Source organism: Bubalus bubalis, chromosome 17 (genome assembly GCF_019923935.1).
Source record: "Bubalus bubalis isolate 160015118507 breed Murrah chromosome 17, NDDB_SH_1, whole genome shotgun sequence".
Taxonomy (NCBI): Eukaryota; Metazoa; Chordata; class Mammalia; order Artiodactyla; family Bovidae; genus Bubalus; species Bubalus bubalis.
The window spans coordinates 10,290,204-10,302,206 of NC_059173.1; the positions used below are offsets into that span (position 1 = coordinate 10,290,204).

Here is a 12,003-nt window from a genome sequence, read left to right on the forward strand (position 1 = left end):
GCTGCAGGGGGGAGGGGCCCCGCCGCGCCGCCCGGCGCCCCGCGCCTCGCCTCACGCCGCGGCACGCGCCCCTCGGGTCTCCGCGAGCCCTGGGCGCGGCGCGCGCCGGCCCGCCCCTCCCCCGCGCCGGCGGCACGCACCCCCTCCTCCCGCCCCCGGGCTCAGCTGCTCGGCGCGCGCCGGGGAGGAGGAGGAGGAGGAGGAGGAGGAGGGCGCGGGGGGGGGGAGGGGGGGATGGCAAAGGGAAGGCTGAGGAAGGGAAGGCTGCGGGGACGCGAAGCGGGAGGGGAGGTTGCGGGGAGGAAAGCCGCCGCCGCCGGGTTTTCAGCCACCCTGTTGCTGCTGCTCCCGCTGCCTCCGCCGGCCGGGCAGCGCCTCACGGGGCGGGCTGCGCTCCGCTGTCGCTGCGACGCTCGCTGCTGCTGCCGGCGGCCGCTCTCTGCAGCCGCGCTCCATGTCCCTCGGCTCGGCGGCAGCCCCAGCAGCAGCAGCGGCGGCGACGGCGGCTGCTGCAGGCGCCGAGGCGGCGGCTGCACATCGCGCACCGCGCGGCCCGGCGACCTCCTTCCTGCCTGCTTCAGCTCTCTCCAGTTCCACCGGGCCGGCCGCGCCGCGCCCCGCCCCGGGCTTCCGGCCGCGCCCCCTCTCCCCGCCCCTTGCCGGCGCCTGACGCGCACGGGCACCTGTTCGCCGCGCCCGCTTGCGATTCGCCGGTTCGTGGGTCTCCTCAGCGGCGCCCAGGTGGCGCAGGCAGCCTTAACCCCTGCGCTGCCTCACGCCCGGGGGCAGCTGCGTGCGCAGCCCGCGGAGACTGCCGGCTCATCCGTAACGGTCCGGGCGGCTCCTCAGCGCGGCCACGCCCCCGGCCTCGCGTCCACCTCGCGGTGTGGCTCCGCCCCCGGCACGCTCACCTCGGGGTGTGGCCTCGCGCGCACCTCCGAGCACGGCCCCGCCCCCAGCCTCGTTCTCACCTCAAGGCCTGGCCCCGCCTTCGACCTCTCTCGGGATTCCGGACTGGCGAGCTTCTGTGGGTGCGATGGGTCTCAGGTGGTTGGTCTCCAAACGGGACTCAGGACGTTTCTCCAATACGGGTGGCCAAGCCCGACGGAGACTAGCTGCCACGGACTGTGGGTCTGAGCCCCCGCGAGAGCTAAGCAGTCAGGAGAGGGAGCCCTAGAAAGCAGTAGAAGGGACGACTTCAGAAATCCAGCATCTCGATGATGAATCAGGGATATAAGGAACTCGAAGCCTCGGAGATCAGCGGCTCCGAAAGAAAGGGGTGCTGTTGAGAAATAACGGTGGAAAAATGCTCACAAATGGGAATGCGAAGCAAAGACCCTCCCTAATAACTTCTGTTTATTAGGCACTTAGTGTGTGCCACGTCTCGTGCTTTATAGGCATTATCTTAAATAATCCTCACAAGAATCTTAAGTCAGTACTGCCACTCTTCTCATTTTACAGAGGAGACTGAGGCCCTGAGATACAGAATCAGATCTAGGCAGGCTGACTCCAGGGTTCACGTATATACTATTATTGTTTACTTTCCTCACATACAAGTCTTGAGGAAGATAAGTAGTAATTTGTGACCAAGATGGCCTGGGTCAGTATCCATGGTTCTATCAGGAAAGCTTCCTGCAATGATCAAAAATCAAGGACTGAAGAGCCTAATGGGTGATTCCAGTCAGTTCTTGCTTTGACCTCATTGGTGATGCTCAGTCTCCTGTTTTCAGAAACAACCCCATCTGAGGCTAGAATTTGTCCTTGTTCTTTCCCTTTTCTTATGGACAACAATCCATTTTTGAGTTAGATCACAGTTTGATCCTTTTCATCACAGTGAGATGGAATATTTCAGGACACCAATTGGCTGAAATGAGTCAAATGGTTTCTCATGGGTTTTTCTCCTTATTAAAGTCAAAGCCTAAACAAAACTCCAGTACATACTTTTTACCTTCCGACTGAAGGGGATGACTCTGTTCTCTAGTTGATTGAAAAGAAGACAGACAATAGAGGGGTTCACACATCTCAGAACCAAGTTTTGAAAGTTGATGGTGGTATCATTCCAACAATGCATTGTTACAGCAGTTTTTATTATGCCCCCTTGAGCAGAAATAGTGGGTCCATGGTGAGAGCCAACTGCAAATCCCTTTTGTCTTTTTTGATCAGGAAAGAAGTTACTCCTGTAAACAGATTGCTGCTGCTGCTGCTAAGTCGCTTCAGTCATGTCCGACTCTGTGCGACCCCATAGACGGCAGCCCACCAGGCTCCCTCGTCCCTGGGATTCTCCAGGCAAGAACACTGGATTAGGGACACACATATCAAGAGCAAACAAAATCCTAATCAAAAGGGGTTTCAGCTATTTATTTTCCCTTGAAGCAGACCTGCAGCCTATCTCTCCCCAGAGGTCTTTGTCTTGCCTTCCTTAAGCTCGGTGGGCCTTCTCTATTAGACTTGCCTGTTACTGTGAGAATGAACTTTTACAATGCTCACTCTCATTTCTGAAGAACCTTCCTCCCAATGTTCCCCTGCCTAACCTGACTAGGAAGCAATCATTTTCTACTACAACTTTGGCCCTAAAGTACTATCTTCCTGTGAATAGTCAAAGGAGACCAGCCCAAATTTGGAGAACTATTTAGAATAGTGGTTCTTACCCTTTTCACTCTCAGAACCTGTTTATGCTCTTAAAAATCATTGAAGATCTCAAAAATCTTTATATTGGTTTAGATATTGATATTTGCTGTATTAAAATTAAAACTGAAAAAAATTTAATTCTTATTTTAAATACTTATAATAAACCTATTAAATGTTGACATAGTATAGTTAATAAAAGATATATATTCCAAAGTTTATGTTTTTAAGCTTTTCATTTTGTATTGGGCCATAGCCAGTTAACAAACAATGTTGTGACAGTTTCAGGTGAACAGCAAAGGGACTTAGCCATACATACATGTGTATCTATTCTCCCCCAAACTTCCCTCCCATCCAGTGAAGTCGCTCAGTCGTGCCCGACTCTTAGTGACCCCATAGACTGCAGCCTACCAGGCTCCTCCATCCATGGGATTTTCCAGGCAAGAGTACTGGAGTGGGGTGCCATTGCCTTCTCGGCCCTCCCATTAAGGCAATTCCCAAATTTAAAAAATGAGCAAAGAGGAATGGCATTATTTTTCATTTTTATAAAATCTCTTTAATGTTTGACTTAACAGTAGAAAATGGGTTTTTATATCTGCCTCTCCATTCAATGTAGTGATGTTTGTTTTGGTTGAAATACATGAAGAATTGATCTTGGTTACTAAGCCTTGCATTTTTATCATTTTTATATTCCTTTATAATATATCTGCATCACTGTTGCTTTTGGTACCTGGATAGTCTGGTGAACTTAGGTAAGACCCATCTTAACTTGCCATGGATGGGTTTCCACATTAAAGTGCTGCCACACCCCTAAGAGCAAAGCATGGAGTATTCTTGCTTAGGAATCCTGATATTTCCAAATGTGATAACACTCATCAAATTTCCTTACTTCTTTTTACTAGCCTCCTGATCTGCAAAAACTGGAAAATGTAGAAGACAAAACATTCCAGAAAATTTGTTTTTGAAAAGTCAAGTGTGGAAAAAATATGAGGAGCTGGCAAAACATGTGATAAAGCAGTTCTACACTTGGTATTTTCATTCAGCAATTATAAGCGCATATGCATTTTTTTAAGTTTTATATTTTATTTATGAACTAGTAGTGGGAACATAAAATTCTCAAAAATTCCTAAAATGTTACCCAAAAGCTTTTTATATTTTTTGGAGATGAATTGACTCAACATTTTTCAAAATGTGGTATGTGTTCCTCTAGGGATTCTCAACTTGATTTTTAAGGGAAAAACATTTAGTGGCTGATGCTCAGTAGCATTAGTCTTTAGCAGGTGCCATGCCCTGCCTGGTGTAGGAGTAAGTTTTCTTTGCTACCCGTCACTGTGCCCCAGCTCAACTTGCTGGGACCTCCTACCCAGCTTCTCTCATTTCTAGGTTCTTATCTTGGCAGCCCCTTCACATTTCCCTTCACCCTCCTAGGGTCCTCTCTGGGGCCTCAACCCCACCTCACACTCCCTTTCCCCCTTTTCCCTCAGCTTTTTATTAAAAAGACTTCATAAATGTACAGCACTTAAAATGGCGCCTGGCACATGGGAGGCACAGTGTGAGTGCTTGATAAATAAATAAATGCATAAAATAACTGAGCATAGAGAATTCCCTGGTAGTCCAGTGGTTAGGACTCCGTGCTTCCACTGCAGGGAGTGTTGGTTCGGACCCCTGTTTGGGGAACTAAGATCCTGCATGTTGTGTGGTAAGGCCCCCAAAAAAGTCTGTGTGCTTTTATATTTACTTACGTGGCTGTGCCAAGTCTTAGTTGCGGCATGAGGGATCTTTTAGTAGTGCCATGTGGGATCCAGTTCCCAGACAAGGGATAGAACCCTGGTTCCCTGCTCTGGGAGTAAGTAGTCTTAGCCACTGGACTACCAGGGAATCCCTGTATGCTTTTTATTATCACTATGAGATGGTGATTCTAAACAATGTCCATGGCAACACACTCTCACCTCCCCTACCTTGGCATCCCACTGACAGTATTTGACAAAATTGATCAAGGAACACTTCATGACTTTGGCCCTTAAAGGACATAGGGGACTCCATGGGCAAAGATGAAAGGCAAGTAAAGAGAACCGCTTCTCCAAAGACACAGGAGGCAGAAGTTGTGTTGGAGAAGAACCAAGGAGGGAGAATGAAGTTGTAAAGGTAAAGACAGTCTGGCATTGACTTGCAGAAGAAGAAAAGATGCCATTTACTGAGTGCCTGCTGTGGGAGGCTAAAGGGTTAGCTTATGTTTGCTTGCTTAAACTTTACAGTCACCTTTCCAGATGGGTATTATCATCTCCATTTTATAGATGTAGAAACAGATTCTGAGAGGGTCAGGGTCTTGCCCTGAAACTAGTAAAGGGCAGAGTTGGTATGTGAGCAGAGTTCAGATTGCTTATAAAACCTGTGGTCTTTCCACCTATGTAGCCTTGAATGCTCGGAGAAGGCAATGGTAACCCACTCCAGTACTCTTGCCTGGAAAATCTCATGGACGGAGGAGCCTGGTAGGCTACAGGCCGTGGGGTCGCTAAGAGTCGGACACGACTGAGCGACTTCACTTTCACTTTTCACTTTCCTGCATTGGAGAAGGAAATGGCAACCCACTCCAGTGTTCTTGCCTGGAGAATCCCAGGGATGGTGGAGCCTGATGGGCTGCCGTCTATGGGGTCGCACAGAGTCAGACATGACTGAAGCGACTTAGCAGCAGCAGCAGCAGCAGCAACAGCAGCCTTGAATGCTAACCCCAAGACAACAGAGGGCTACTGGTGATTTTAAAATTGTGAAGTGTCCTGAATAAAGCTGTAGCTCAGGAAGACCCACCTGGCGCTGGTATTAAGGACGAGCTCGCGGTGGGAGCTGGGAACCAGTGACAGCAGTTAAGATGCAGCTGGAAGAGTCTAGATGAAAGGGATGAAAGAAATAGGGAAATACAGAAAAGAAGTCAGAGAGGTTATAAAAAAAGAACTGCTAGGGGGGCTTCCCTGGTGGTTCAGTGGTAAAGTATCCACCTGCCAATGCAGGAGACACGGCTTCGACCCCTGGTGAGGAAAGACCCCACATGCTGCAGAGCAACTAAGCCCATGTGCCACTACTACTGAGCCTGGGCCCTAGAGCCCGTGCTCTGTAACAAGAGAAGCCACCACAACGAGAAGCCTGCGCACTGCCGCTCGAGAGTAACCCGCGGTTGCCGCAACCAGAGAAAAGCCCGCACGGCAGCAGAAACCCAACACAGCCAAAAATAAGTAAAGTTTAAAAAAGAATAATAAAAAAGAACTGCTAGGATTTGGAGACTGATTGGAGATTAGGGAGTGTGAGTGAGGAAAAAGGAGGGTGCAGAAATGCCTCTGAGGTTACTAACTGGGGCAATAGAATGATGGTGCTATTGCCAGAAACAAGAAAGCCAGAAAAAAGAGAATTCCACAATCAGGCCCTTGGATTTGTTTGTGGCCGAGGACGTCTGGCCTGTACAGGGAAATAAGACAAGCACGTAATCAGCATAAACACAGCAGTTGTAAGAGTAAGTTGTGGAGATGTTGGTCAGGAATTGTATCAGTGGGCTTGAAAATAAAAAGAGATTCCTCAACTGAAAGAAACCTTCTTAAAGAAAGCTACACTGGATGGAAGAGAAGGTCTAGAGTACTTGACAGGAGGAAAAGGCTTGTTCCTTGTGGTTGGAAAAGCGTTCGTCAAGGCCAGGCGACAGGAAACAGCTGATCATGGCTCCATGCCTGTGGGAATGGAAGCGCCTCTCATCTACTGGACCACTATGGCCACAGGTGGAGAGACCCTCTTCCCCATCTTCCCCAATTCCCATCAGGAAGCAAAGAGCACTGGACTTTTCTTCTCAACTGCCCACTCCACCCATCCAGCCCCAATCTAGTAAAGGAAAGGATTAGGGAGAGAAGCAGTCCTCCTGATGGGTTTAGAAAATAATTGCATAGAAGAAAGCCATATGCAGGTTTCATTATACATTTGCACTTAGAAAAACCAAGAATTTGCAAAGGCTTATATTCAATAAGGCATATAAAATCACCCAATTAAAAGAAAAGAAGATGGCAAGGACTCAAAAACTGGTTACAGAATTTAAGTTAACTGAAGAAAAACCAAGTAATACGTCAAAGGTATAAATCTGCATTTCCCTGGGGTTTCAATTGAGTGATTTGGCTTTTTTTTAGTAAGTGGGTCAGAAAACTGCTAATCCTATAACGATTTTCTTCAGCGGTATTCAGCTGGTACATATGTTTCTTGCAGATCTTAAAAAAAAAAAAAGTATGTTAAGATTGCTAAAGTTGTTGTTAACCCAATATAAAATTTCCTTATTTATCCACCATGAATAATGCATTTATTGGCTGCCCGCGCGGGCGCCGCCCGAGACCGTGGGGCCCGGTTGCCGCCCCCTCAGGAGCCACCATGTTGGTGATACCCCCCGGACTGAGCGAGGAGGAGGAGGCTCTGCAGAAGAAATTCAACAAACTCAAGAAAAAGAAAAAGGCATTGCTGGCTCTGAAGAAGGAAAGTAGCAGCAGCACAGCCAGCCAAGGCGGTGTCAAACGCTCGCTGTCAGAGCAGCCTGTGGTGGACACAGCCACAGCCACAGAGCAGGCCAAGCAGCTGGTGAAGTCAGGAGCCATCAGTGCCATCAAGGCCGAGACCAAGAACTCAGGCTTCAAGCGTTCTCGGACCCTAGAGGGGAAGTTAAAGGACCCTGAGAAGGGGCCGGTCCCCACTTTCCAACCGTTCCAGAGGAGCGTATCTGCTGACGACGACCTACAGGAGTCGTCCAGACGTCCACAGAGGAAATCTTTGTATGAGAGCTTTGTATCTTCCAGTGATCGGCTTCGGGAACTGGGGCCAGATGGGGAAGAGGCAGAGGGCCCAGGAGCTGGCGATGGTCCCCCTCGAAGCTTCGACTGGGGCTACGAAGAACGTGGTGGTGCCCGTTCCTCAGCCTCCCCTCCCCGAAGCCGCAGCCGGGACCGCAGTCGTGAGCGGAACCGAGACAGAGACCGAGATCGGGATCGAGAGCGAGACCGGGAGCGGGACCGAGACCGTGATCGAGACCGGGACAGGGACCGAGATAGGGACCGAGATCGAGACCGGGACAGGGAGCGCGACCGAGAGGGCCCTTTCCGCAGGTCAGACTCGTTCCCTGAACGCCGGGCCCCTCGGAAGGGAAACACTCTGTATGTGTATGGTGAAGACATGACGCCCACCCTCCTCCGTGGGGCCTTCTCTCCCTTTGGAAACATCATTGACCTCTCCATGGACCCACCCAGAAACTGTGCCTTCGTCACCTATGAAAAGATGGAGTCAGCAGATCAGGCCGTTGCTGAGCTCAACGGGACCCAAGTGGAGTCTGTACAGCTCAAAGTCAGCATTGCCCGAAAACAGCCCATGCTGGATGCCGCCACGGGCAAGTCTGTCTGGGGCTCCCTGGCTGTCCAGAATAGCCCTAAGGGCTGCCACCGGGACAAGAGGACTCAGATTGTCTACAGCGACGATGTCTACAAGGAAAACCTTGTGGACGGCTTCTAGGGAATGGAGCTGGATTCCGTGTGCCTCATCTGCCCCAGCGCTGGTCTCAGTAAAACACTGAAGTGGAAGCTCACCCATCTCCCTCAGCCTCTGGTTTTTCAGCACTTGGGATTGGGGTTGAGCCTTTAAAAACGGCTGTTAGATGTGATCTCAGTTGTAACCACATGGCTAGTGCACGCTCCCCACTCCTTTACCCCAAAAGGATCTTGAACACAAATAAAAAAAAAAAAAAAAAAAAAAAAAAAAAAATAATGCATTTATTTTCTTGATTGAAAGTTGATCCTTTCAATTGGCAAGTAGTGACAGTATTGTTTGTGGTTGTACTTTGAAGTGTGTTTTGTGTTGCACAGCTCTACCATAAAGCTGATATAGCGATATTATATAATAGTCTCAAACAGAATGAAAGTTAACAAGACAAACCACTGCACTACGTGAAGACAGGTATAGAAGCTGATACACCGGTTTTGTGGAGACAGCTCAGGTTTAAAAACACAAGTCATGAGTCAGCATGAAAGAGCTTTTTTTTTTTTTTTTCAGTTCTGGTAAAATTCACATAACATAAAAATTACCATTTTGACCATGTGTAAGTGTATAGTTCAAAAGCATTTAATGCATCATAGTGCTGTGCAACCATCACTACTATCCAACCATAGAACTCTTTCCATATTGCAAAACTGAAACTCTGTACCCATTAAAAACCAACTCCCCTTTCCCTTCTCTCCTCAGCCTCTTGGGAACCTCCACTGCACCTTCTGTCTCTATGAATTTGACAATTCTAGGTAACTCATACAATTGGAGTCAGACAGTGTATGTCTCTTTTGTGAGCGCCTTCTTTCACTTTAGCATAATGTCCTCGAGGTTCATCCATGTGGTAGCAAAGACCAAATAACATTCCATTGTTTGTATATGTCACATTTTGTTTACCCCTTTCTTCATTAGTTGACAGATGGGTTGCTTCCACCTTTGAGCTATTGTGAATAATTCTGCTACGGACATGAGTGTACAAACATCTCTTTGAGTTCCTGATTTTATTTCTTTAGAGCATTATCCAGAAGTGGACTTGCCAGATCATATGGTAATCCTATTTTTAATTTTTTGAAGAACTGTCATATTGTTTTCCACATTGATGGGAGAGCTATTTTTAAGTCATCTGTCATTGAGATGTACTTATTCATTCTTTCACTCTCCTTTCAACAAATATTTCTGAGGACTTGCCTCATATAATGATTGAGCTAGGCTCTGTGAAGTTTATAAATAAGACTTATCTGGTGGTATAAAAGAGATCTATGAAATAAATATGGGGCTTTCCAGGTGGCTCAATGGTAAAGAATCTGCCTGCCAAGCAGGAAACACAATTTCAATCCCTGGGTCTGGAAGATCCCCTGGTAAAGGAAATCGCAACCCACTCCAGTGTTCTTGCCTGGGAAATCCCATGGACAGAGGAGCCCGGCAGGCTGTAGCCCATGGGGCCACAAAGAGACTGACACACAACTTAAGAGACTGGGCAACAATTTGAAATAAATATACCAAATGTACCAAAATAGATACAGTGACTCCTAAGCCAGAGCAAACCTTGGATTCAGAGTTTCAACACAATTTCAAAAAATGCCTAACAGAAGAGACGTTGGTCTATTTGAAAGCATAGAAAAAAAGAGCATCACAGAAATAAATATGGAGAGTCCTATTCAAATATGGTTCAGCAATGGACCAGTATTACTGAGTCATTGGCAAGACAGGCAGCTGCTGCTGCTGCTGCTAAGTCGCTTCAGTCGTGTCCGACTCTGTGCGACCCCATAGACGGCAGCCCACCAGGCTCTGCCGTCCCTGGGATTTTCCAGGCAAGAACACTGGAGTGGGTTGCCATTTCCTTCTCCAAAGACAGGCAGAGCGCATCTCAAAATCCAAACCGAGGTCGCTCAGTCGTGTCCGACTCTGTGCGACCCCATAGACGGCAGCCCACCAGGCTCCTCTGTCCATGGGATTTTCCAGGCAAGAGTACTGGAGTGGGCTGCCATTGCCTTCTCCAAAGACAGACAGAGTGCATCTCAAAAACCAAACTGAGGAATGCTCTTTTAGCTCATGCACCTAATTCTCTTTGTTTTAATTATATGCTCTTTAAGCTGTGATCTGATTGTAATATGCTTTTTCTGCCTATATAGGGAGAGTGCTTTTAGGTACGTGAACCTCAGCATCATGGTCTTTGAGAGCTTACATTTCTCATTGTAAGTCAATAATTTGGCATCCTGGCTTTCAACACTGGACTTAATAATCTGAATTAATGTGAGTCCAATTCTAAAATACAAACCTACTCTTGATGTGCTGGCAAAGGTCAGATTTCTGAGCCTTTAGACAATAGACCAGGGACAGGTCATAGATGCCTCTGAACCCTGGTTTTCCTACTTGAAAATTAAGTTTTAAAATTATGTTTATCCAATAGGCCAAGACACAGAAACAACCTAAATGCCCATCAACAGATTGAATGGATAAAGAAGATGTGGTGCGTATATACAATGGAGTATTACTCAGCCATAAAAAGGAAACAATGCCATTTGCAACAACATAGATGGATCTAGAGGTTATCATACTAAGTGAAGTCAGTCAGACAGAGAAAGATACCATATGATATCATTTATATGTGGAATCTAAAATATAACACAAATAAACCTATCTATAAAATAGAAACAGACTCTGACATGGATAACAGACCTATGGTTGTCAGTGGGGAGAGGCAGTGGGAGAGGGATGGCTTGGGAGTTTGGGATTAGCAGATGCAAGCCACTATATATGAAATGGATAAACAGCAAGGTCCTACTGCATAGCACAGGGAATTATATTCAGTATCCCATGGTAAACTGAATCACTTTGTTGTATAGCAGAAATTAACAGAATACTGTAAATCAACTATACTTCAATTAAAAAAAATAGTGCTTACATTATGGAGTTGCTGATCAAATGTTGATCTTGTTATTGATGGGAAATTCTCCAAGGTGTTAATACTGTATGAGTTTTCTTGGTAGACAAAATCTGACCTCATAGAGCACATTTGCTTCTTTTCTGTTGGAATCTGCATAACTCTTATTCTCAAAGCACAAGCCAACTTGTGAAGGATTTATTTGAATTGTCTACTCTTACCTCTTCATTTGGTGCCCCTCCCTCTGTTTCCTTGTATCCCACACTCCCAGGATTTTGTGCTCTGGCAAGACAAAGCCAGCACCCCACAGGCATTACCTCACGCTCTGGCTGTCACATAACCCAACTTGCATGTTCATAAGGACTGGTCACTACAGCCAATATAAGAACTTGACTGATGCCAGCGAAGTCACAACTGATAATGTCAATGTTTTAACATCCAAAGGAACGCTCTCAAATTGTAGAATTTAATTGACTGAAATTGGCCAATAGGGAAAAAAGAAAACTTTGGGTCATATGAGGCCTTGTTTGGTGCCACCTCTCAAGTCTACAATTTTCTCCCCTGTCCTTTTAAAGAATTCTGGGCCATTACAGCAAGAAAACTTCTGCTCTTGTGTGAATTCAAGGGGTTTTATGAGATTTATAGGACTTTGGGTGAGACTAGGGAAATTCTTGCACTAAATTAGGGGTTTTCAGGTGTGGGTGAGCTGCTGCATAGTAACTATAAGGTAGTTTGGGGCAGGTACAGAAGAATAACATGAAATGGAGCTCATCTGAGCCTAGGACATTGTTTCCTTTGGAGCAAACTAGGCTTGATTCAGGGGACCTCAAGCAAAGAGAGGGACTAGTCACCATTCACTTTGCTACTTTCTAATCATGAGCCAGCATTCGATGCTAAAACTAGCAGATGGTTCAGAGAATCACAAAACATGGTTAAACAACTGGTAA

The 12,003-nt window shown here is 46.9% G+C and overlaps 1 protein-coding gene across 1 annotated transcript; it reads left to right on the plus strand.

Annotated features, from left to right (window-relative positions):
* The first annotated feature begins 6,977 nt into the window (after positions 1–6,977).
* On the plus strand, positions 6,978–8,397 carry LOC123465032 (negative elongation factor E). The gene has a single exon (XM_045163060.1). It carries the CDS (start codon positions 7,021–7,023, stop codon positions 8,143–8,145), a length of 1,125 nt encoding a protein of 374 aa, XP_045018995.1. The 5' UTR covers positions 6,978–7,020; the 3' UTR covers positions 8,146–8,397.
* Positions 8,398–12,003: the final 3,606 nt, after the last annotated feature.